Source organism: Pyrgilauda ruficollis, unplaced genomic scaffold (assembly GCF_017590135.1).
Source record: "Pyrgilauda ruficollis isolate IOZ18807 unplaced genomic scaffold, ASM1759013v1 scaffold34, whole genome shotgun sequence".
Classification (NCBI taxonomy): Eukaryota; Metazoa; Chordata; class Aves; order Passeriformes; family Passeridae; genus Pyrgilauda; species Pyrgilauda ruficollis.
Genome location: NW_024524822.1, coordinates 1,425,675 through 1,451,567, shown reverse-complemented (window position 1 = coordinate 1,451,567; position 25,893 = coordinate 1,425,675). Strand labels below are relative to the sequence as shown.

The window sequence follows — 25,893 nt, the reverse complement described above, 5'->3', positions numbered from 1 at the left end:
AGTGCTCTGATTCCAGCCCATTACAGCTGCTATTTCCAATGCTCCCTTTACATTGCTCTTGCAAGAAATTCCAGGGAAATTTCACTGCACACAGGCAGAAACACTTCTGGATCTCAAGTGCAAATCATTTCATTCCCACACCCAGTTATCCATGCTCTGCCAAAACCACCATGTGTGCACAGATATAATGAAATCACCATCCACATGCACCTACAGCTGTAACAGACCACAGAACCCCAGACTGGTTTGAGCTGGAAGGGACCTTAAAGCCCATCCAGTGCCACCCCTGCCATGGCAGGGACACCTTCCACTGTCCCAGGCTGCTCCAAGCCCCAGTGTCCAACCTGGCCTTGGGCACTGCCAGGGATCCAGGGGCAGCCACAGCTGCTCTGGGCACCCTGTGCCAGGGCCTGCCCACCCTCCATGGGGAACAATTCCTAATTCCCAATATCCCATCCATCCCTGCCCTCTGGCAGTGGGAGCCATTCCCTGTGTCCTGTCCCTCCATGCCCTGTCCCCAGTTCCTCTCCAGCTCTCCTGGAGCCCCTTAAGGCCCTGGAAAGGGCTCTAAGTTCCCCCTGGAGCCTTCTCCTCTCCAGGCTGAAATTTATCAATGCATTTCCTTTCCAAGTATGCACTGCCTGTTTCCCAATTTAAGGATGCAAGTCTGGCTCCAAGGAAGTCCCAGCATCAATGGGAATAGTCCAGGAATGAGTCTCACCTCCCTGCTGCAGACTGCCAAGGATCTTCTCGCCCAGCAAGTGAATAAGTCTGGTCACAACCTGGGAGAGAAAAAGGAAAAAAAAGAAACATTCAGGCAGACAGACCTGAAAGTAGAGCATACACATGGAGACTTCCAAACTTTTTTAAGATGTTCCCTCAAGTTGAGCCACACAGAGTCAAGAGCTTGTAGCTTCTTTCCTGGCTGTAATGTGTGGTGGGTGATTGGTCATTTGTCTTGGTTTCTCCTACCTTGTTTTACTTTAATTTGGAAAAACAAGAAAACAAAGCAACCCCAGAACAGGCAGGATTTAACTTGCTTGGGTAAAGAAAAAAAAAGATTATTTGGGGAAACTTTGCATTTCCAGCTCTCCTCATTTCTCTCTGCAGTGCATCTGCCCCTCTATGTACTCTCACTGCTCAGTGGGTGCTGCACCTTTTGTAGGTGCTAAAGGCTCAAAAAGGTCCAAGCTTGTGTTCAAACAGACCCTTCCTCAATCCTGGTGAATGGTTTACTCCAGCCAAATTTAAAATATTTGGGGAAAAAAGGGGGGATAAATACACCCCCTAAACACCTGCAGAATCAAAACAAACTACCTAAGAGATTGCCTTCTCCCTCAAATCCTGTTTGTGTGGTAATTCATGTTTGAAGGCACAGATGTGCTCCCAGCTGTTTTTCCAGCAGGACTCACATAAATATAAACTAATATTCCAGTAGCCAAATGTATCTCCAAACTGACAAGCCTCTCTCCAACATGACCAATCAGTAACTCCTGACAAGTGGGGTAGCAGAAGACTAATTCTTGCAATATCAAGAAGTGACAGACATAGAAAATGCAGCATTTATTCGGAAAGCTCTACACACATGCTTTACCTAATAAGGAAAAGAGTTATTTAAATGCATTAAGGATTAATAGAGCAATCATTAAATATTCTCCCCCAAATAATTCAAGGTCAAAATAGCTCAGGAGGACATAAAAAAAAAACTCAGAACAACTGCCACAACAAAAGTCCTCTAAGGTTAAGAAGCAAAACGAGCAGCAGCCAGGTTACCTGGGATCCTGGATAAACACACCCTGTTCCCACAGAAACAGGTACTTGGGGATGCAGCTTTCATATCAAGGGCCATGTAGGCATCAAGATAGGTCAGGATGCCCACCTGAGCCATTTACACATCTTGCCTTAAAAACAAAATCCAATACAGCAAATTCCCTGCACTGTGAAATGCTGTATATAAAGCACTGATGTATTCTAAGTCCTCCATGAGAAAAGGGGGAAGAGCAAACAGAGACTTCCAGCACAAGGGTGACTTGCAGTGGAGCACAGAAAAACAGTTACCAAGGTTATTTCAGGGATTTCATGGCATGGCTTGGGGTGGAAAAGACCTTTAAAGCTCACCCAGTTCAACCCCTGCAGGGAGCAGGGACATCTTCAGCTGTCCCAGGCTGCTCCAAGCCCTGTCCAACCTGGCCTTGGACACTTCCAGGGATCCAGGGGCAGCCACAGCTGCTCTGGGCACCCTGTGCCAGTTCTGCCCCATAGCCATGACTGCAAACTGGTGAAGATGCCACATCAACATCTGAACATCTCCTCAGTGACCAGGACAAACCCCTTGGAAGTGCTTCTTCCTTGCCCCAGGAGTAGGCATGGTGCCCGTGCCCCTGCCACCCACGTGGGGAGGACAGCAGGAAAGCTCCAGCATCCTGCCTTATCCTGGAATCTCAGATCTAAAATGCTTTCCCTTGTCCTAAATACAACAGAATCTGATGGTCACCCAACCACACAACTCAACACCACCAAGCTCTGAGGCTCTGGGATTCCCCAAAGATGCCACATGTGGCTACATAAAACTACCCCAACCACAGGGAGAATTCAGGGAAACAGAGAATTCTTCACAAAAATAGAGACTGATGTCCCTTGCTAAAGGAGATAATCTGCCCCCAGAACACATTTGCTATACCCAGCTAACAGGCTTCACCTAAACCTGCAGCAGCACAGCAGGACTTTCCTTCAGCAGTTTTGGGAGGTGCCGTGAACATCTTACACTTCTGAAGCACTTAAGCATCAGAATTTTAATTACTTACTAAAACCATCTCCAGTATTTATAACTTTTTCTGTTTTACAGACAGCTAAGGAGAGCTCCAGCTAAGTTACAAAATATGTCCAAGGTTAATGATGGAACTAAGAATAGAACCTATTGGTCTCATTTTCCAGTTGGCTGCTCCTATTACTGGGAAATATTATTTGTCTTGTTTGCTGGAGCAAACCATACAGCCTTGGTATGTATAGATAGGGAAAATTATTTCCCTGGTGACTTTGTACAACAAGCAAAGCTGCTCCCCAGAACGGGATGAGTCACTCTGTCGCAGTCATGGCAACGTCCAAGGAACATCAATTTGGGATCCGAGCTCAGAACTGAAATTTCCACAGCGTTTTATATTACACACGCCAGATATCCTCTCACAAAAAGGCAATGTTTTCCTCTAAAAGGGACTTGTCCATCCTTCTGAGGGAGAAGTCAATACAAATCACATCCCTCCATCGATAGCAGACCTGACCTGATCGACCCACAGCCCTCAGTGAGCAGGGCAGCAGGAACAGCTCTCCCCAAATTCAGGGCAGGTGGGGAGAACTGAAAACCAGCAGGAAAAATTCATCCTTCAGGTTTCCAAGCCCCTTTATTCTCACTCCCACGCAGAAGCAGAGCATGGGAAGGAGCAGCACAGCTCAATGCAGCCCAATAGACAACAAGGAAGCCAAGGGATCTGGGAGAGGACAGGGATGGCTTGGGCAGGGAGGATGAGGAACAAGCAGGAATTCGCCCTTGGGCTAGGAGCCAATGACAGAGACTGAAGGGAAGCAGTTACTCCAAGTGTGTTTGGAGGAGATGGAGGCAAAGGGCAGCTATAGGGTGGGTACCTCTGTGCAGAATCTGGGCTGTGACTCAGCAGTCCCTTATCCCTCCTGTTCAGCTGCACTTTGCAGGAAATTAAGGTAAGGCTGAGTCTCTTCTCCCAGGTAAGAAGTGACAGGACATGAGGGAACAGCCTCAAGCTGTGCCAGGGGAAGTTTAGAAGGATATTAGGAAAACCTTCACTGCAAGGGAGGTCAAGCACTGGCACAGGCTGCCCAGGGCAGTGGTGGAGTCACCATCCCTGGAAGTGTGGATGTGGCAGGAGGGGACATGAGTTAGAGGTGGTCATGGTGGCACTGGGGGAGTGGTTGGACTTGATGATCTTGGGGACTTTTCCAACCTTAACAATTCAAGGAAAGCTCTGGGAATTGGCAGTGGGGTAGGGCAGGAACTGGACTGACCTGGAGAACACAGCGAGTTTCCCTCCTCTGGGAGTGCAGCCCCCAGCACTGCCCCGCACTCCTGAGCCAGGGACAGCCTGGGCACTGCTTCTCCCAGAGCCTTCTGCCCCCTTCCCCATGAGAACACCTGCCTTTCTCAACCACAGTGCCAGAAGAGCCCAGAACACTTCCCAGACATCTGCACAAGCAGAATTCTCTCATTTTCAGGGTGTCACCATCACCCAGGCCAGACAGCCTTCCTGATCGGACGCATCTGCTGTGCTCACCCTACGGCACATCCTGGATTTTACAGCCTCTTCTAGCACCCAGCCCTGCAAACATCCCTCCTGCTGGCACAGGATCAGGCAGCTTCAACTTAAGGCTTGAAGAAAAATCTGCAAGAAGGCAGCGAGTCGGAGTCCAGACGGATCTAACAACACCAGCAGGTTCCTAAATTAGGCAAGGATCGTTAATTGCCTGTAGTAAAGCAAAGGCAGCTTTTGGGCCTCTCGTGCTGGGGATGGAGCTGAGCTTGGTTTAGTTGGTGAGGAAGGGGAATTAATCCTTCCTCATGATTAGGAACAGCAGTAGCAGCGAGTGCAGCCAGCTCAGTTAATCACAGTAACAAGCAGCGGAGCTGTGGATTGGACACTTGGCTGCCAGGACAGGTCTGCTCAGAGCTCCCCAAACTGTCAGGGAACACAGCTTCCCACCCCCTGCTCCCTGCCCAGGCTGGGAGGTGACTCAGGAAGGTCACAGAGCACCTAAAGAGGCCCTACAGGGGCTCGTGGAGTGAGTCTGAAATCGTGGGGTCTGCCCAGGTCAGTAAGGTGACTGAGTTCACCATCAAAAATATCCCCAAAGCACACAAAACCCCACTCTCCTGAGCTTATGCAAGAGTTTTCAGGCCAGAAGGACAAAATCTGACCTTACAGGTCTAAGAAACTGAGTAAATCTCCATGTCAAAAGCTACTTGGGGCTCCAGGTGCATCAGTGTCATTCTCCAAAAGCCCCAAAGCCCTCCAGCTCCCACAGACACCACTGCAGATGTCACCTCATCACCCTGGCCCAGAGCAGGATGTTCCGGTGACACACTTTCCAAGGGAAATGACCATTTCTCCTCCTCCTCCTGCCACCCACTCCCCTTTTCACATGAACTCCCAAGACATTTTTGTGCAGGGCAAAACAGGACAAGAGTTTGTTTCTCAAATGGTGTTGGAGAGCACTTCCCTCAGCACAATTCCACTTCTCCCACCCAGCTCACCACCCACCACCTCACCTACCTACAAACATCTCACCTTCCTGGCTGTTTCTGGATCAACTCCATCCCAGTGAGACCCACTCAGGCTCTCCCAGCACCCCAAACCTCTCCTGTCTACTGTGACAGTCTGCTCCTCCACCTGCTACAGAGGAGCTTCTGGGAAACCATTAATTTTCCCTGTGCTTAATTAATGTTCAATTACTCCACAGACCTGGCAGGGCAAGGCCCAAACACCACATCCCAAGGGGCTGCATTTCCTTTCTTTAGGATGATTAATTCCTGTTTCCAAAGCAAGATGTGGCCAGGCAGGATCTCAGCTCTGCTATTGCTGGTGGAGCACAGAGCTGAGTGCTCCATCCATCCTCGGTCTGAGGTGGTATCAGAGCACCACTTGCTCCACAGCCACTGGAATTCCCACACCAAGAGGTTACAGTCACTCTGCAGTGCTGTATTTCCTATAATCCCTTTAAATATTGCAAACTACTACCCACCCCTGCTAATCTTCCAAGGCTGGGTTCTGGTTAAAGCTTTTGTTCCTATTCAACTGTGAAACTCAAGAGTTGATTTACAAAAAGCTCTTTTAAAAGTGATTTTCATGAGAACTCAGATGGAATATTTTCCTATGGACATTTATTTCAATCTGTGAATACTATGGGATGTGAATATTATGGGATGGCCTGACAAACTGAATTATCTGCTGACAGACAACAACCAATCCAAACAAAGCTCCCTCCATCATAGGTAACTCTTGATTTAGAGAAAACTATACATGAAGGGGGCCTACAAGAAATGTGGAGAAAGACTGTTTATAAGGGCTTGGAGGCAGAGGACACAGGGAATGGCTTCCCACTGCAGGGATGGATGGGATATTGGAAATTAGGAATTGTTCCCTGGGAGGGTGGGCAGGCCCTGGCACAGGGTGCCCAGAGCAGCTGTGGCTGCCCCTGCATCCCTGGCAGTGCCCAAGGCCAGCTTGGACATTGGAACTTGGAGCAGCCTGGGACAGTGGGAGATGTCCCTGCCACGGCAGGGGTGGCACTGGATGGGCTTCAAGGTCCCCTCCAACCCAAACCATTCTGCAATTCTAAATCAGGGGAAAATTTCACAAAATCAACACCAATATCCAAATTCACAGCCACAACTAACTGATGTGAGGTCCTGTGTACTACAAAACCCTTTTAGTTACAACAGAAGAAATACATAAAAGTGTGTGTTAGAAGGAAACACACAAACCCCAAACTGTAAGATACATTAATCACTTCAGCCCTACCCTGCACCAGGGTCCAGCTTTCACTGTCTGTGATTTTAAATCAAAGCTCCTGTGCAAGGGAGCCACCCCAGCCCTGGCAGGTTCCTCCCATTGTCTCCTGCAGGTTCCTGGGCCAAGAAAGCAGCCTGGGCTGAAGAATGAACCTGACATGGCTGTGTCAGTCCTGCACAGCCAAGGCATGTGTTCACCCCAAAATTGAATGGGGCTTTCCTCTTTGGATCCTCCACCATCATCCAGACCAAACAGACCAGGATGCTGCAGGGAACAAGGAGCCTTGGAGGTGAGCTGCGGACTCTCCAGTGCCTTTCAAGTCTAATAGTAAGATGCTTCCTAGTTCAGCTTTTAAAACTTCAGTCACCTAACAGGCACCCCCAAACTGCAATCACAGAATACTCTGAGAACCTCTTGAGCTGGAGAGATTTACAGGAATCATCAAATCCCAGCCCCTGTCCCTGCCCAGACACCCCAACAACCCCACCTGGGCATCCCTGGCAGCGCTGTCCAAAGGCTCCTGGAGCTCTGGCAGCCTCGGGGCCGTGCCCATTCCCTGGGGAGCCTGGGCAGTGCCCAGCACCCTCTGGGGGAAGAACCTTTTCCTCATTTTAACCTCAACCTCCCCTGACACAGGTCATTGGTCACCAGAGAGAAATTAAATGTCAAATAACAATCTACTGGTACCATAGCACGGTACTGCAGAGCTTCATATTCAGGTGTGATTTAGTTAAAAGACCTGTAAAAGGGTTTTGTGCCACACAGAAACTTTATGGATGAGCTGCCATGAAAAACATCCTGCCAAGGGTTTGCTGTTCTACAAAATAAGAACAATGGGAGTCAAATAGTGCAAACAGCCATTTTTTTACCCACACAAATCCACAGAACAGCTTCTGGGAAGCTCTTTCCAAGAGCTGAGATTATCCTCGACCAGCTTTCTTAAGGATCTTTTCTAAGGAACAAGGGAGGATAGGTAAATTAGATCCTCAGCTTGAATAAAACCAGGGTGTTATTGCAGCTTCACATGGCCCCAGATCAGACAAACACTGGCTTGTCCTGGAATCAGGGAGCCTAGCAAGAGGTCTCTGATTGAAACTTTGACGTTTGATCAGCCTGTGACAAAGCAAATCCTCAACGCTCCCTCACAACAATTCCTGGCACCTTTTCAAATGCTGCTGAAGCCCACAGAGGAACTGAAGCTTTATCCTGGGGCTGTTTGAACTTCTAACACTTGGGATCAATTGTGTCTTGAAGAAAAATGTCATTCTGGCACTGGTGCTGATTAAATCCCCCCTTCTGCCAGCCTCACTCAGTGACCACGGTGTTCACTGAATTCCTTCTCTCCTTTTCACATCCACTCCTCTTACAATCGAGGAACACTTACTGGAATGGGCCAGGACAACAAATACAGAAAAATCCAGAAGCACAGCCTCTCCTGACCTATTCCCCAGTGCCACATCAAGCTTAAGCCATGACACACAATCCGCCCAGTTCTTGTGGGCAGCACTTTGAAAAGAGGGCACATTACAGAGCTCACTTTGTAAGGCAGATAACCCTAGGGAAGGCTCCAGCCACTTCAGAGAGGCTCTGGCTCAAATACTCCTATGAAGAGCAGAACTCCACTTGGAGATGGATGACAGGTTCTGAATATATTTAAAGCCCAAGGGCAGACTCAGAGAATTAAAAGAAAGATGCAGAAAAACTCTTTCTATTTCTCAGCACGCCAAAGGTTGTCTCACAGTTCAGCCCCCACAGCTCCCAGGCAGATTCTCGACACCATTTCCTTCAGGTCTAAATTCCAAGTTAGAATTCTAAAAACTAACTCAGCTCAAAAGAGTCAAAGCTAATCTAGGAAATGTGATCCCAGCTCTGCAGCAGTGCTGGAACATCTCTGTGATCTGCTCACAGATTTTTGTGCTCTTGCTGCTGCCTCGACGCTGCTTTGCGGTGCCAGGAATCGTGAGCTGGTTCCCTGTCCTACTTTCCAGAACTGAAGGCAGGGACGAAAATAGAAAGAATCAATTCCTTTCCACTCCTGCAAGGCTGGAGAGCTTCGAACAGCACCAGAAATGAGCACAGAGGCTGTCAGGGAGCAAATGCTCTGGCTGGCAGAGAACCCTGAGGGCTGTGCTGGAGAGCAGGGGGCACCAGGGTGGACAGAAGCATTAAGTTTGGCACCAGGGACCACTTTCCATTGGGAATGTCTAGGATGCCACATCCAGAGTGAATCAAGGTTGAGATGCTTTCCTGAGAAGCCAGATGATGAAAGCTTGACTTCTTCAGACTGAGCAGGATCTAGAAATCAACATCTGTCATTTCTGGGCACATAATCTGAAGTTTTGGCTGTTATTTATAACTGAGGTCAGGCTCCCCACATTCACCCGTCTGTTTCAGCCCTCGGAATAACCTGAGCTATGGTGGGTCACTTGGAAGATCCTAGCACATCAGCTCCTGCCTCTCCCAGGACCAAAGCAGCTCTCCAGGAGACAAAACAGAAGGCAGTCACATGGATCTCCCCCAAGGATCAGCCATTCCACTTCTCCAGATTGTACATCTCAGCTCAAGGAACTGGAATGACTGCTTGGACTAACAGAGCACGATTTCCCTCATTTCACACAGTTCTCACTGGCAAGCACCACCCACGTCCTACAATTTTCTTACGCACCAGGTAATGTTTTCTTACAATGCATTCCAGAGTTGGAACCCTTCCTGGATCACCTACAAACACAGCATGGCTGGGGAAGAGTCTGCAGGATGGAGTCCTCCCACTAACTCCTAAAATAAAGGGGTTCTCAGCCTTCATAGGAACTGTCTGGAGCCTCCTCATGAGGGGGCAGCTCCCACCTCTGCTCTCTGTGACAGGGACAGGATCTGAGGGAACAGCTGGGGCTGAGCCAGGGCAGCTCAGGCTGGAGCTCAGGGCAAGGTTCTTCCCCCAGAGGGTGCTGGCACTGCCCAGGCTCCCCAGGGAATGGGCACGGCCCCGAGGCTGCCAGAGCTCCAGGAGCCTTTGGACAGCGCTGCCAGGGATGCCCAGGTGGGATTGTTGGGGGTCTGGGCAGGGACAGGACTGGGATTTGATGATCCTGGTGGGTTCCTTCCAGCTCAGGATGCTCTGTGGTTCCTTGGTTCTGTAAAGCTCAAGGGTAACAAACTGAGAGGGAAACCCAGGCTCAGGAACTGCCCAGTTTTTGGCTGTTAACACACACACACCATTCAGGCTCTGCAGAAGTTGCCAAGAGGCACACCAAAAAAATCCAGTCCTCCCATGAACTAAGAGAGGATTTCACCTGACCTGGGGACCAGCACCTCTCTTTGATCATTGTTCACCAAGTGAGACTCATGCCAACTTACCCTCAGCAGGCAGTGCAGGAGCATGGAGCTGATAGAGGCAGAGCTGCTTTCTGCCCTGTGTTTTTCTGCTTTGCAGAGGGAAATCCTCCACCACTGCTGAATCACCAGCCAGCTCTTGCTACCCAGTCAATTATTTCAGAGCTATTGCACCTGCTATCCCTTCATTACTTTATTACTTCTGCTTGAATGGGGAAAACAACATCATAAACCTGTGTATAAATCACTCTCCTAGAATAACAGCCAAGAAAATAGGACAGAGAGAATTCATTTAGTCCATCCCTCTGCTCAGCACTAAGCATTACTCCACTGATCATCTTAGAAGAGGTTATAAAAACAAGTAATCTTTTAGTCTTTTTGGAGAGTAGAGTGAGCTTTTTCTCACTGCAACTGCTGCCATTTCAGTTCAGTCCCAGTTGCTCTGTTCCAGTATGGTGAGCAGCATCTGCCCTTTCCAGCACAAGACAATTTTATACATCTGAAAATAGCCAGCACGTCTTCTATGGGCTTTTTGTCTTTATAGGTCAGGATTTCTAACCAGCACTCAGCTGCCTCCTTGTCCTCCAGACTCTCCTCCTTTGGTCTGCCTCTGCCTTCAGATGTGCTGCCACAGGCTGGTGCTGAAGCTTTTCCAGCATCAAGGAGAATGTCAGAATTTGTTCACTCCAAAAAGCATTCTGTTATCATAGTTTAGGGGTTTTTTTGCAACTGTGTAACACTGTCCAGGCATGGGCAGCTTTTGATCCTCTAATGCCTGGATTCTTTTTCAAATAAAGTGAACCAGCCCCTGTCCTCTGCACAACATTTATCAGTTTCCAGCTCAAGCACTTCTCTCCAGTAAAATCCTTTAAAGTTTACTTTGGCTCTTCTAGCTGTCTCCTAAATTTCTACCCTATAGTTTTGCTCCATCACTTCAATTCTCTCTCACTTCTGTCCTTCCTCTCTTACCTGTATCCAAAGCAGAGTGGGCAGCAGGGTAGGGGGATTGCATGGCAGGGGTGGCACTGGATGGGCTTTAAAGTTCCTTCCGACCCAAAGCATTTCCTGATGGACTTAACAGACAAAAAAGTGAACACCCAAGGACTCTGAAATAATATTAAAGTATTTTAGCTAAAGTTTTTAAGACAGTCTGAAGGCATTAACTGCATAAATCACCTACAGAAAGTCTATCTTACATTCCTCTTTCTATTTCTAGTGGGGTTCTAAAACAACCCCACAGAAAAAAAAAATGCAAGTTCTCACTTTTTTATACCAGTTTAACGTCTACTTAGAATTTCGAGACCTCAAACAGCAGCACGAATGTGTCTTTCTAACAACCTGTGTTGCAACACATTTCCTTAAAATATCTATTTTAGCATTTTGTTTCATTGCAACTAATTAGGCCAGACTATAGGCAAGTCTAGAGAAATCTGATTCCATACTGAAAAAGGTCAGGAATTTGAGGCTGATGGGCTTTACTCTTTAGACATGGAAAGACATTTGAATTCTATTACAAATAAATGTTTTGAATTGTGCTATAAATGTAACACTCAAGCTCAATTTTAACTGCAAAGCAAAGAGATTCACAGCTCCACAGAGATCACTGTTCAGGGGAAAACAGCTCTGCCAGCTGGCAGAAAGGGAAGAGAGACACTGAAATAAATTCCTGCCCCAGATAAAGAGGCAGAATTAGAACCCAGCCTTAGTGCAGAGCAGTGTTCAAGGCATTGCTCCGTGTTTAGGCCAGGCTGGATGGGCTTGGAGCAACCAGGTCTAGGGGAAGGTTCCCTGCCCATGGCAGGGGTGGAACAGAATAAATTTTAAGGTCCCTTCCAACCCAAACCAGTCTGTGACACTGGAAATTTACAGTCTGTATGTTTAGCAGTTACATTTAAAATCATCCACTACACAAGCAGAAAGGTGGGTTTGAATCCTCTCTGGGTCATTCCCTCCCTCCTGGGTCAGTCACAAGGACAGGGATGGTTGACAGCAGCTCCAGAGTAGATGTCACATGTTTGGGTTGTCCCCAGTTTGTGGTGAGCTCTCTACTGAGCTCCCAGTTCATGAACCTGGGCAGGGAATCACATTAAATAGAGAGGAATAAACTCACAGGTCTGCTCAAGTGAGCTCCAGGGACCAGAAGTGCCTTAATAATCCCCAACAGAAGTTCAGGAACACTTCAGCAAAAATAACCCTTACAGGGAAACCAGAAAGATTATTTTTCACTGACATAACTTCTGAACATTTACTGTCATAATTAAATTCTCCTGGCAATAACACAGATAAAACTCCACCATTTTGGTACTATGAAAATGCCTGAATTGAGGCTTTATACTGTACAGTTAAAAAAAAAAAAGGTGCTAGGAAAGCAAGAGAATACAAGTATTTAAATCCGGTTTATTGTTTTTGCAGGATTTTTTTAAAAAAATCTGATTTTAAAAAAAGCCTAGATCTTCAAGACAGCAAAATGACAAATCAGAAATAATTTGAAGTAACAGCATTAAAGAATTGCCTGTAAGGCCAATGCAATGATTTAGTGCTTAGTATAATGTCCCTGATGCACTTAGGGACAAAAGAATTAAATTTCAAGTCCGTCAGTCTCCAAATTTGCAGGAGAGAGATATAATGTCAAGTGAATTAAATAAGATGGATGAGCTGATGGATTCAAAGGGAGCAATCAGAGTCTTCAGGACACAGACAGATTTGGCAGCTGCAGAATGAGGATTGACAACCTAAAATGGCAGGAAGAGGGAACCCAAACCCCAAATATCAAAGCTGTGGAAATAAAGGTACAGAGAACCAAGGGTGGACTCTGAGCCCCAGGAGGAGGAGGAATGAATAACATTTTTATAGGGATTTTAGAAGCCAAACTTCCATTTCCCATCAGTAACACTAAGTGATTAGTGACTTCCACTTTGCTAACATCCTGCATCTAAGCAGAACTCCTCCCAGATACACAAAGCAGCCCTGCAATAAAAGCCTGCTACAATTGATGAGAGGGAAGCTGGTGGAAGTCTGGGATGGATCCGCTCAGGCAGACAAGGACCACGCAATGTTTCCTCAGAATTCATCAATCACTCAGAAAACCCAGAGGATGTGGTGGTAACAGGCAGCCTGAGCTTCCCAGACATCCTTTGAGAGAGACAGGAAAATGCTTTTAATTCCCTTACCTGGGGGAATTTGCGTTTGATGGAGATCAGGGCCCCCTCCGGGAGCTTGGCCAGCTCCGAGTCCCGCACCGCGTGCACCGTGGTGGCTCTGGGCTGGTGGGTCAGGGCCTCCACCTGCAACACAGGGACAGAGGTCAGGGACAGCATCAGGGACAGAGCACAGCGACAGAGCACCAGGGACAGCATCGGGGACAGAGCACAGGGACAGGGCACCAGGGACAGGGCACCAGGGACAGGGCACCAGGGACAGCATAATGGACAGGGCACCAGGGACAGGGCACCAGGGACAGGGCACCAGAAAGGTGGCAGAGAGAGCACCAGGGACAAGAGAGCATCAGGGACAGAGCACCGGGGACAATTCCCAGCCTGTACCAAACACCAAGCAGCAGCACCAAGGGGTGGAACCCTTCCCAAGGACCTGTGCTGCTCCCCCACAGCTGGAGCAGGGCCCTGCCTGTCCCAGGGGTGTCACCCAGGGCACCACAGCTGCCACAACCATCTCTGCAGCCCAAATCCCCCTGCCATGGGGCAGCTGCAGTTCCTCACAGAAACAGAACCCACAGCCCCAGGGAGCTCCCAGAGGGAAAGTTTTGTCTGAGCTGCTTCCAACAGCTGCCAGAACAACCCCCAGAGTGAGCTCAGCACCACAGCAGCCCTGAGAGCTTTCCAGCCCTCAGTGCTAATGGTGACAAAGCCATCTAAGAGCCAGGAAAGCCCTATTTCTCTGCTGCTCCCTCTTTTCTCAAGCCACGCTGAAACACTTCCATTTTACTTCTGGAAGCTGAATGCCAACAACCTTGAAATAATTGAAACTTCCTAAAAACAAAAAAGGGGTGAGAGCAGGCTGGGCGGGCCTTGAGCAACCTGGGGTGGTGAAAAGTGTCCCTGCCCATGACAGGGGGTGGCAACAAGATGAGCTTGCAGGTCCCTTCTAACCCAAATTAGCCTGGGATTCTAGGGGCAAATCAGCACATTTAGGCCAAAACTGAGCATTGCTTTTCCATTATTTTAATTTTTTTAAACATATTTATGTTTGCCTGTGCTGTGTAAAGAGGAATGGTTGGGAGGGAGCACTGGAGCTCATCCAGTCCCACCTCCCTGCTCAAGCACTCACTCAGGGCTGTGTCCAGACAAGGAAGATCCACACCAGAACACACCTCCCTGACCAGTCCCCAACTATTCCACCTAGAAACATCTATTTTATTGACAGTAGAAGTATAAAGAAGAAGATGGCGACACAAAGAGAGTTATTATGAGATTTTCTCCTTTATGGAGAGAATCTGCTACCATATAAAACAACCTGGGGGGAAAAAACCAAATGCAGCTGCTGTCCAAACCCCCACCTGCCCCAGACCTGCCCCAGCCTCTCGTGCTGCGTGGAAATGCAGAAATGCAATTCCCTGCTGGAGCCTCTGCAGATGGCCAGTGCCTCATCCTGCAGCATCACTGGAGCCACAGCCTTTAACTGCTCAGCAACAGCCCAGTGCTGCTTTTTGGGAGCTTCAGCAGCAGACAATGTTTATTGGGCTTAAAATGCATAGATCAGCCATTTCCAAACGAATGTTTGCTGCTGTAGCAGCTGGGCTTACTGGGGTTAAAGCACAAACAGAAAAATCCCTTCCTAAATGCAATTTACTCACATTTCAAATCAAAGTGAACATGACTTTGCATTTTTAATTTTCCACTAGAAAAAGAAATAAATAATGTATCAGCTTAGAGCTGTTTGAGTTGTTTAGAGGTTGGGGGGTTGATGGTTTTGTTTGATTGATTTTGGGGCCTTTTTTTCAGGATTTTTTTCAAAGCTTATGCTGACAGCAAATTCCAACAGAAGCAATTAATTCCTCATAGTACTATGGACTCAGACACACAAAATGAGCACCAGATTAATAATAATAATAAACTACTACTGCTAATACTACTACTAATAATAATAATAATTAATAAATAATGCCTTGTGCAAAACATGCAGCTCAGTGATCTAACTTCCAAGATCCCTCCTTGGAAGGCTCCATGCTCACAAAATGGATAATCCAGCCAACCAGAATATCTTGAGCTCAAAAACTTGCCATTAGTCCAGAAAACTGAGATCAACTTGCTAGTATTGACTTGAATTTCACCAGCACCAACTGCTCTGCATGGAAAACTGCACAGGGAAATCTAATGTACCTTTATTTTGCAAGCCTCAGCCTTTGTTTTTTGCTCAGGTTCCAGGGATGTTTTGTTCTGTCATCACATTTTAAACTAATTATATAGAAGGGCAAAAAAAAAACCCCATCTTTGTACATACATTTATGGAGAAACAAACCCTCTTAAGGCTCCCCAAAGGGCTGTATGAGATGTTCTATCTCCCTCCCCTATTACCAGCTTTTTATCACATGTTCTTGGCTCTGTAATTTACCTTCCTCCTCCTGAAAGCAGGTTAAGAGTTTCAGCTGTTAAAATAAAACCTTTCCTCTCAGCTCCTGACTGAGTTTAATTTGTACCAAGAAGAAAAACGCTCAAACTGTCCGAGATCCTTTGCCACAATTTCTGTGATATATGAGTGCATAAAACCAACTGTGCTCCAAGGGGCTCCTGAGCCTTTCAGAAAAGATGAAATTTGTAAATTTGTAGAAAAGGCAATTAAATTTTAACTTTAAACACAGCCACAGGGAGGGTTTTTGAGCTCCCAAGTGTAACTTTGTCTTTTTGACAGAGCAGAGGGCACAGGGAGACCTTTTCCAAACCTCCTTCCCAAGGAGCCATTCAAATATCCAGACTTGCACCACCACCAGTCCCAGAGACCCCTGCAAGTGCTGACTGCAATTCCCAAGTGATTACAGAAACTGGACCTTGGACCTACTTACAGGTACTATGGAAGTCTTTGGTATTTTCATTTAAATACACCCCAGTATTCCAGCATGGAAAATGTCTGAATCCCAGACACAGTACACAAGGAAATTCAAACTGTGCTTTCCCCTTGGGTATAATCATCTGAGTTCCCAATCTCTATATTTATTAATAGTCCCCATTATTCACTTATTAATTATCCCAGAGCAGCTGTGGCTGCCCCTGGATCCCTGGCAGTGCCCAAGGCCAGGTTGGACAGGGCTTGGATGAGCCTGGGACAGTGGGAGGTGTCCCTGCCATGGCAGGGGTGGCACTGGATAGGTTTTAAGGTCCTTTCCCACCCAAATAATTCTGGGATTCAATAATTAATTACATACTTCCTCTTCACTGGAGTGTGAGGATGCTCATTTGAATCATCTGCAGGATGATTCTCAACTTTCACCACACTCTCCTCTCTTCACACCCTGTGGTTTTAGAGACTTTATGCACTGGTTCTACATTTCCTGCACGTGGAAATCTGCCAAACCCATTTGGTTTTGGCTATTTCCATCTCCTTTGGAGATCAAAAACATTCTAACACTGAGTTGCAGTTCTCACCTGAAAATAACACTTTTTTACTTCGTATTTTTTAGTAAACCATTTGAGATATCAACTGTTCAGAGATTCAGATATTTTTCTTCTTGCTTAGGAAAAACCAGAAGTCTCATGCCATATGAGTATTTAAAACAATTTCTATCTTAAACCACGTTCAAATCCTTGGACTCCTCTGCCCAGTGAACCTTTTGAACAGGTCTTCATGCTTTTCCAGGTTTGTAAAAGTACAAGACTCAGAGATCCAGTTTGAACTTCAAAATTAACAAAATCCACTTGTGATCAGAAGATTGTAGAATTATTTCCTTGGTCACAAAAAGAGAAATTTAACATTCTGATCACCCACCACAGCTGCAGCAAACAACACAAAACCACCCCCACAATAACACTAATAACCAAATGTTTCACGAAATAGCATTATTATCTTTCAGATCTTATTGAACCTGACTGGAGAGAATGTTTATTTATGTGTTTGGTTTCATAATCACCCAAGGTTCTCTCTTGAGCTCCTTCCCAGACTTCCATTAGCATCACTCATCCTCACCAGCATGAGCACAGCATTTGCTCCAGTGCAAAAAGAACCAGTGGAATCTTTCCCATTTCTCCTCCAACTGAGGCCAACACAATCCTTTCCTTGCTCGAGGCAACTGTACCTCTCTGTTCTTCTCGTGTCACATCCACTCTTCCTCCTCCTTCCTAACAAGCCTCTAAGTAAGTTCCACCTCACTGCCCATTTCTGGGCTTCTCTCTCAGTTTCCTGCATTTGCCATCGTTGTTGTTCCTCTCTCCCTCCAAGAATCCTCTGCTTTTCCTGGAGTTCCCTGAGTGCTGAGCCCACCACATCCTTGCTCAGCGTGGACTGGCTGCTCTTCTCTTTACCTCCTCATTATCTGATGTTGTTTGGTTTTCTCTCATGCAATAAACTCAGCAAGCCCACACTGCAGTGCTAATTTCACTTGGAACTGCATCTCTCTGAAATCCTGCTGTGCTTTGTTTTAGCAGCCCTACAAAAATGCTGAATGTTCCCTTCACCACTCCCCTGTCTCCAAGGTCAACCCCTTGGCTCCTCATCCTCAAAATTCCTCTGTATCTCCAGCCCACCCTCAGAAATCTGTCATCCATCACTGCCTTCACCTCACTCCCTCTAATTTGGGGGAATTGCACAGGAACAGTGTCTCAAATGCTGGAATAATGTGAAGCAGAGAGCACAGAACCATTTCCAGTGTTACACACCCCATGATTCTTATAACTGATGATATGACCATGGGTGAGAGCCCTCCTGCATTGCTGTGGTTCTGTTGTTCCTAACACAAAACAAATAAAAACACCCCAGCCCCCCTAAAAAAGCCACTAAAAATAGACCTGTGCTCTTTGTACTGTTCCAGTGAATTCTGACAGGGAGGAATTTTGAGCAATTGAGTGGAAGGGGCAGAGGGATGGAACTGGATGAGTTTTAAGGTCCTTTTAAAACCAAACCAGTCTGGAATTCCATGATTCCCACACCTTCTCAAAGCTCAGTGTTAAACTGTGACAAAACCAGGTTTTGCTGCCTCCATCCCATACGATGCACATGATTCACAACCCTGCCTTACAAGTTGTTTCTGAAGAAAAAGTGTTGCTGTAAATCTTCTACAGGGAGGGGAAAAGCAATTTATACTCTCACGACCTCTTTTGACTTCATTTCCAGCAGTCATTCCTAACAGTTCTTTACAGCTTTCCAAATTACACAGTTGGGAAGTGAAAACCAGCAAGCGGCATATTCTGCCAGTTGCTCTAAGTACAAATTCCTTTCTGAGCTGCATTCAAGAAGTCACTTTATTTGCTTAACTTTTGGTTTGTGCACAGCCCCAGTGTGTTGAGCACAGTCCTTCTGCTGCTCAGGCTTCAGCATCTCTGACACTTCCTGGAGCAAACTGGGGCTGGCGGAGGGCAGGCGATTTGCTGGCAGGAAAATGTTGCTTCTCCAAACAAATTTAACAAACTGTTCAGTGACTTTTCTCACAGTCAGCAGCCACTAAAAATGCAGATGATTTCCAAGGAGTTGCTTGTGGAGATTATTTCTTTTCAAGTGAGATTTTCAAGCAGATCCAGTGCATGAGGAGACACGTCCAGTGCAAATGTTCACAGGCACAGGCCTGCTCTCCCCAGCCTCTGGCCAGGAGCACACTTACACCACTGGCTCTTCCCATCCCATCCATTTTGTAATACACCGTCTTCAGTTCCTCTTCATTATGGCCACTATTCCAACCAAGAATCTGTCATCTTCTCACACATCATATTTCTTCCTCTCCCATCGATTTTTCCTTGCTGCCAGCTCACAAAAAGCAGCAATCGCTCCTCACCAAGGGAATCCTCCTTCAGGTCCTTGTGTAAGAGCATACAAATGAAAACACCAGGTATGAGGAGACTCTGGGAAGCAGGTCAGGACCCCAAGGATTATTAAATTATGCAGCTTAAACTGTGTCCAGTTCTGGCCCTCCAGCCCAGTCATTCTGTGAATTCTGTTTCTCCAAATTCTCCTCCAAGACAGCCACAATCACTGTCTGGTAATTAGCCTGATACTTGTATTGTCTTCTCTTCAGCACAGGCTTGGCTCCCACCAGGAGCATCAAGGGAGCAGGCAGGGCCTGTCCTCACAGGGACACAATTGGGTGACACTGGGGATGCACAGACACCACCAACCCTCTGGAGAGACCATCTGCCAGAACTCTCACTCCATCCTGAAACACCCACCCCAAAGCAGACCAGGCTCTGCACAAAGCTCAGTCCAGGATGCTGGGGAAGGGCCAGCACAGAGGGGACACAAAGGACAGGGATGAAAGGAGACGCACCCAAGGAGGGATACAGAGAAGAAACATCAACACTGACATCTGCTGCCAGCTCAGAGGGCTCTGGAGAAGGGACAGGCAGTGAGGCAGCTGACAGGTAGCACACCTGTATCTCAAGGCCAGCACAGCACTGGAAGAGCACAGAAGAGCCACCTGTGGATTGTCACAGCAGTCTCTTTGTCCAGACCAGGGCAGGAGCTGCTGCTGCAACTGAATCCAGTGAGGCAACACCACCAATGTTACACAAAGGGCAACCAAACCCTACATGGAACATTGATTTTTTTTTTTGCTTGAACACACTGCCCTCACACCCTTCTCCAAGTTCATTTGCACCTGGAGCAGCAGAGGATGCTCATCCCAACAGTGTTTGCTCCAGCCCCAGCTCAGAAGGACCTGAAATATCAAACTGTTTGTATCAGAAAAGGACAAAGGAGGAGACACTGCTGGAAGCAGTGAATGAGTGGGAAGAGCAACCAGACAAACTGCAAATGGATGCTATTTGTGGGAGCAGTGCCAGTGGATGAACTCAGAACACCATGTACTCTTCAAAGTTGTTCTAACAACTACCTTCTGCAATCTCCTGTGTGCCAAGCTAACCCCGTGACTGAGGACATCCAGCCCTTCTGCTGTGTGCAAAGAATAATCCAAACCTCCCTCTCTCAATTTTTAATAGATAAAACGTATTAAAAAGCCATGAAAGGTTTACACAAACTCGTGCACAGAAGTCTTGTGTACCTGTACATGGCTATATGCAAGAGCAGATCTAAAATACAGGTAAAAATGAAACAAGGCTGAGCTTGCTATGTTTTGTAATTAGGGCAAAGGGAGTCATCCCACAGGTTCTCCCCAAAGGACTGAGCCTGCACTTTGCAGCAGTGCAATGACAATCCTGTTGCAGCTGTGAAAATCATTAAGGGACAAAAAAGGAGGAAGATTAAAGCTAGGAAGGGAACTGGTAAAAGCCCAGCCTCCTGTATGTCAGTTTTACTCCTCGTACACGTGAGGCTATAGGAGAGATTTGAAGTTTCATGCATGTTATGCTGCCCTAAACCCAAAATTACTGTCCAAACACCACCAAAAACCCTGTCAGAAGCCACCTGAGACACCTACACCAAACACCCAACAAAACAATCACATTTCTCCAGGCTGTTGGAAGAGGATCTACATGTGCAGTGCCCTGTGCAGGCTGTTCCTCTTTGGGTGAATGATGAACTTCCAGAACAGAAAAAGAGAGAACAATCCATGACGAGCTGCTCAGATACTTCCTAGAAGGGAGAGATCCAATTCCTTTCAACTCAGCTTCACACAAGAGTCCCAAAGCTGGCTGGAACTTTTATCATGGACCCTTCCCCACCCTCCAATGCTGAGTCTTCCCTCCAAAAATCCTTCCTGCCATCTCCACTGCACTCTGCTCCCACCACTCAGTGCCATCCAAGCATTCTGGTGGTGATGACAAGGATCACTTATCTCTCTCTCTCTCTCTCAGTGGCTTTTATTTAATGATGCTTACCAAAAAAAAAAAAAAAGGTTCTATCAAGGAGAACAAAAATTTTCAACAGCCTTGTGCGTTTCCCAGGGTTCAAGAGGATGTAATATTAGCCTTTGATGTTCCCAGCCAGCCCAGTTCTATGTGATATCCCTCAAAATGGAAGGGAGAAGGAGAAGGAGGCAAGGGAAGCAAAAAGCTGTCCTGCAGGGGATTAGGATATGTATCAAGAGTGAGCTGATAGCCGCAATTATCACGGAAGAGTTCAGCTGGAAACAGAAGGGGACACCCAATATCTTAAGGAATGACAGTCCAGTGCATGAAATCACCTGTCTGGAACCCAGCAGGTCACAATTTCCATCACTATCTGTCATTAGAGTTCCCCATACTCTCAAAAAATAACATGTGTAGTATTGCATTTCATTGAAATGGTATGCCCTGTCTCACCCCTCCAAAATGTCTGGTATATTCTAAGCCTGTGCTCCTGCCCTGAACCATCCTGTCTCTGTAATTCCATGGGCCCAGGTCTGATTCCAGGCCCACTTCAATCTCCCTCTTAAACCATGCGAGTGAGACCAGTCGCTCTCTTAGCCCTTCTCCTCTCTCAGCCCCCTTTTCTCCCCTCGTGTCCCTCCCCCAGGCTCTCCCTCTCCCCCTCCCTCCCCCTTTCCCCTTCTCCCTCAGTAGCCATGCTGCTCCCAGGGATGGGACCCCCAATAAACCCCATCTAATCAGCACCCTCAGAAGCCGCGTGGCATCTCCTTGCCTGCGGCTGCTGCCAGCCAACTCACAGCTTACGGGGACTCCCCGGGGTGACCCCCCCAAACGAACTGCATCAAATGTGGTCCAGGCCATCGAGCACATAAAGCCCTCTGCCATTTGAGTTTAACAAAAACACTCTCAAGATGGGCTTGGAAATCAGGACACAGCTTCTCATCTCATTCTGACACTAATTCAGTGGTGCAAATGTGAACTCCTTCCTCAGGCTCCCTCTGCCTCCCTTTGGGGCTGGCAAATACTGGGGGCTTGCTCTTTGTGGGTTTCAATGGAATCATTTTTAGAAATGTATTACCAAGAGAGAGAGGAAAAGATGAAAAGAGAACAATCCCTTGGACCATGTCTTCCAGCTCTGCTCCTGAACCTCACCCACCACCAATTCCCTCAACTACAGTCTGTGCACAGTGTGCCTGAGGTGGCAATAATCTGAATTCACCTGAAATAGCTTTGTAGTATCTTACAGCTTCAGCAAATGCAGTCATATAGTCATGGCTTGACAAAATCACAAAAATACAGAAAATTGGCCAAAAAAATTCATATGTTTAAAAAAGGCAGAGCAAAGCAGCCTTAATGTGGAGAGTGCAGTGACATTCAGCTGGCTTTGGAGCTGCCTGATAACATTAATACTGATAAAGAACAAAAGCCTGACAAATGTAATCCTGATAGTTCCCTTTGTGTGATTCCTTTGAGGATTACACAGCAATTAAAAGATTTCTAACAGTGTTACATTTCCAAAGGACAATGCTCCAATCCCCTGAGGAAATCATAAGCCATTTACAGATTCTTCTTGGGTTTCAACTTTTTAGAGAGAAAAAAAAGCGTGGACATTTAGCTGTCTTAATTAGATAAACAGTTCAACATCTGAAAATATTTAAAATGTCTTATTTTTAAGAACGTAAAACATGATTTCCTGCCCAGCAGGACCAGTGTGCTGCAGCACTGGCAGCTGAGGGTTCTTTTCTGCAATTTCTCCCTGTGTTCCAAGAGTCAGTGCACAAATGCCTTTCTGCACTTGTTCAGCACTTTCTGCACTCAAAAGGCAGAGTGCAGAGGGGTGTGCAGCCCTCCTGATAAGAGGGACTTTCTGGTTGCTAAAGAGAAGCAGAAAAGGTGCTGAATTAATCAAAGTTAATCAATCAATTAACAAAGTGTGGCCTTGCACAAAACCCTCGCTGCATTGAAGGTTCCATCACCTGCAGCTGTTTGAAGGGTGCAGGCAGTGCACAAACAACTTCAATCCAGCAGCAGATTACTCTGAGGAATGGCTCTGATGGGTTTGTTGCCTTCTCCTCACCCACTGCTGTCCTCCCAACAGTGCAAAAAGCACAGAACACTCACCTCCACACATGTTTGGAGTTGTGACCCTGTGCTCTGACAACCTGCCCTGCAGTTTGGAATAAACCAGGGGATAATTGCTCCAGTCTCAGCAGCACTGCCAGGAACAACAGAACCTCAGAGCCTGGACCAACACCTGCTACAAAACACCTGCACAAAAAGCAAATTAAATGGAATCCTCTCTCACACACAACAAAGTGCTAATGAGATCAAGAGAACAAGAGTAAAAACTACAATTTCCAGTGGTTAATCAAGGTCAAAACCAAAGCAGCAATATCAAGAAAAGAACTGAGAGACTAAGGTAAGTATTTTAAACAAGTAGCTGGGTGAAGAGAAGCCCTTCCACTCCATCAACACACAGCTGTCTCCTCTGATCTCCTCTGGGATCACCCAGGGCATGGCAGAAATTATAATAATATAAAAAACATGACCCTTTAGCTGGTAGATAAAATTCGCATTTCAACATTTTTCCCTATGTGCATCTATAGCAATGGACCACCAAATTAAAAGATTTCTCATAAATGAGTCAAATCTTAGTCTCTAGAAAGCAAGACTTATGTCAGCTGTATTCCAACAGGGAGGGAATTATTCAACAGATTCATCATTGTCCTTTAAAAATTACATGGAAGTTTCTAAATTGAGTTTTGACCAGATACAGTGATTGGAGTTGCCCATCAATAGGGCCAACAGCAGCCAGTGCCCCTCCAAAGAGTCTCCCTGAGAGTCAGGATCCTTTTCCCCTGACAGAACTGTCCTTGTCAGCTCCTCAAGGAACTCCACTGAAGGAAACTTCAGTTTCTAATCTGCTCTTCTCCCCCTGCATCAACAGACCTCAGGAACAGATGCCATTGAGTCAGTGCAGGGAACAAAACAGTTTGAGCCACAAGTTGAGCCCCGGGAGCGCACGCACACGCTTGAAAATTAACATCTTGTCTGAAACCCTTCATCCTGCACTGCTTTGCTCCTGCAAGCAGGAACAGCAGAGCCTCGTCTCTTATGCAAATGACACGTGGCATTTGAAAAGTTCTGACACAGAGGCAGTAAACAAAAAGCCATCGACTGCAAGACTCGTGTTTGCTTAGTGCTCACAATTAGGGGTGACAAGGAGGGTCTCGGAGGCGTTCAGCGAGGATCAAGCCACCAGTTCACCAAAAAACCAATTACCAGCACCAACTGCTGCTTTCATTCCCTGCAAGCACCCAGAACCCCAATTATGTTAATGTCAGGGGAAAAAAACCCCAACCCTTCAGGAGGTTTTTAAAGGTTTATAACAGATTCCGCAGAAGGGGATAAACAAAACTTTTTAAAAGCAAAAATATCGCTTTGCTAATGCCCTCTGAAATAATGCTGGCATTCTTCACAGATCCTCCCCCATGTTTGCAAAAGGCAGCCAGAGCATGGAGACACTTCCAACAAATGGCAGAGTGAGTCAGTGGGGCTGGGAGCTGTGGGCAGGAAGGAGATGACAACGTCCACAGAGTCACTGAAGTCTCCAACGTGATTCAAGTCATAACGTGGATCCAAAACAGTGACTTGGGCTTTAGGCATAAACTGCACGGGTATTTCTGTATCCCTGCCTGGGCACTCACTGCAAACAAGGCTCTGCTACAGCAAACACAGCCCAGTCCTTCCACCAACCCACCTCCTCCTTCCTGCCCAGATAAACAGCTGGACCAGCCTGGAAAAAGCAGCGCAGCCTTGCACAGAGAGGGGAAGTTTAGACCATTTCATAGAACCACTGAACTGTAAAAAAGCTTGGGTGGGAAAGGACCTTAAAGCCCATCCAGTGCCACCCCTGCCATGGGCAGGGACACCTTCCACTGCCCCAGCCTGGCCTTTGTCACTTCCAGGGATGCAGGAGCAGTCACAGTTTCTCTGGGCACCCTGTGCCAGGGCCTCACCACCCTCTGAGCACCATATGCTGCCCTGTCACTCAAAACTGCTCTCAGAAAGTAGAACAGGTCTGTTTTTAACCTGGGAACTCTGTAAAACTCCAGGAGCTTGACAGTGAAAAGCTGCAGAACACCACAGGCAGAGGAAAGAAGGAAAATGCCTGGATGTGACAGTGACAATCCCTTCTTCACACACCAAAAGGCCTCACACCATTGTGATTAGTCACAAAAGATGTCAGCTTTAGCTCCTGTCAAACCATGTCATTTTATCTTTAATGAAGTATCCCAAAGAAAGAAAAAAACCAAATAAAATTTGTGTTAGAAGCACATTCCAGCATGGGCCTGCTTCTCCAAACACAGTCCCAAGCCAATACAACCCCTCAGCCAGAGCAGCACTGAGTGTGGGAAGAGATCCCTAAATCCTGTGCACATGGAATTATCAAATATGGGGCAAGCAGCAGCCCTTGTCTCTGCTGGGAGCATCACCAGAACTGCCTCATGGACCCCACAGACAGTATTTTGGATTAGCTCTCTAAGGAGAGCCTCAGACTCCTCCTTCCTCTTCATTCCTATAAAAAGGAATTTCTTCCCATAGAACTAATCCCAATTCACATGGCTTCAGAGCTATGCTAATTCTGCCTATAAACAGATACATTTTCAGTACTTAGTTTTCAGCTCAGAAAGCAGAAAAGGGCCTGAACAACAAGCTCAGAACCTCAGAAATCTTCTGATTTTAAATATAAAAATCAAACAAGCCACACATATTTATGACTCCTATTTCTGCTGTTAGGTCTGAGAAACAAAACTAGGTCTGTGAAACAAAAAATGAAGGTAAGAGAGAAATTAAACATGGATAAATACTACAATTCTGAAACGAACAGTTGCTTTAATAGTTATAATAATTACACACTTCCTGAAAAACCTGACAAAGCTTTGAAGCCAGCTCTGCTAACTCTGAGGAGGTTGGTCTAGACACTTCCAGGGCAGGGCTCATCCAAACTGACTCCTCCTATGGCACCAAATTTATTCAAATCCCCAGTTAGTGCACATTCCTGCAATTATTCCAGTCCTGATTTCACAGGCTGGCATAGGAAAGGGGAGGAAAGTAACCCATGGCAC

General features: G+C 46.7%; 1 protein-coding gene across 1 annotated transcript in view; it reads right to left on the bottom strand.

Annotated features, from left to right (window-relative positions):
- The window catches only part of PNPLA7 (patatin like phospholipase domain containing 7), a 120,483-nt gene that overhangs the window by 60,293 nt on the left and 34,297 nt on the right, over positions 1 to 25,893 (bottom strand). Inside the window, exons 17-18 of the mRNA XM_041475190.1 lie at positions 13,037 to 13,150; positions 722 to 782 (exon numbers count right to left, since the gene is read on the bottom strand). Of these exons, the coding sequence (XP_041331124.1) occupies positions 722 to 782; positions 13,037 to 13,150 (175 nt within the window). The remainder of the gene's footprint in view (positions 1 to 721; positions 783 to 13,036; positions 13,151 to 25,893) is intronic.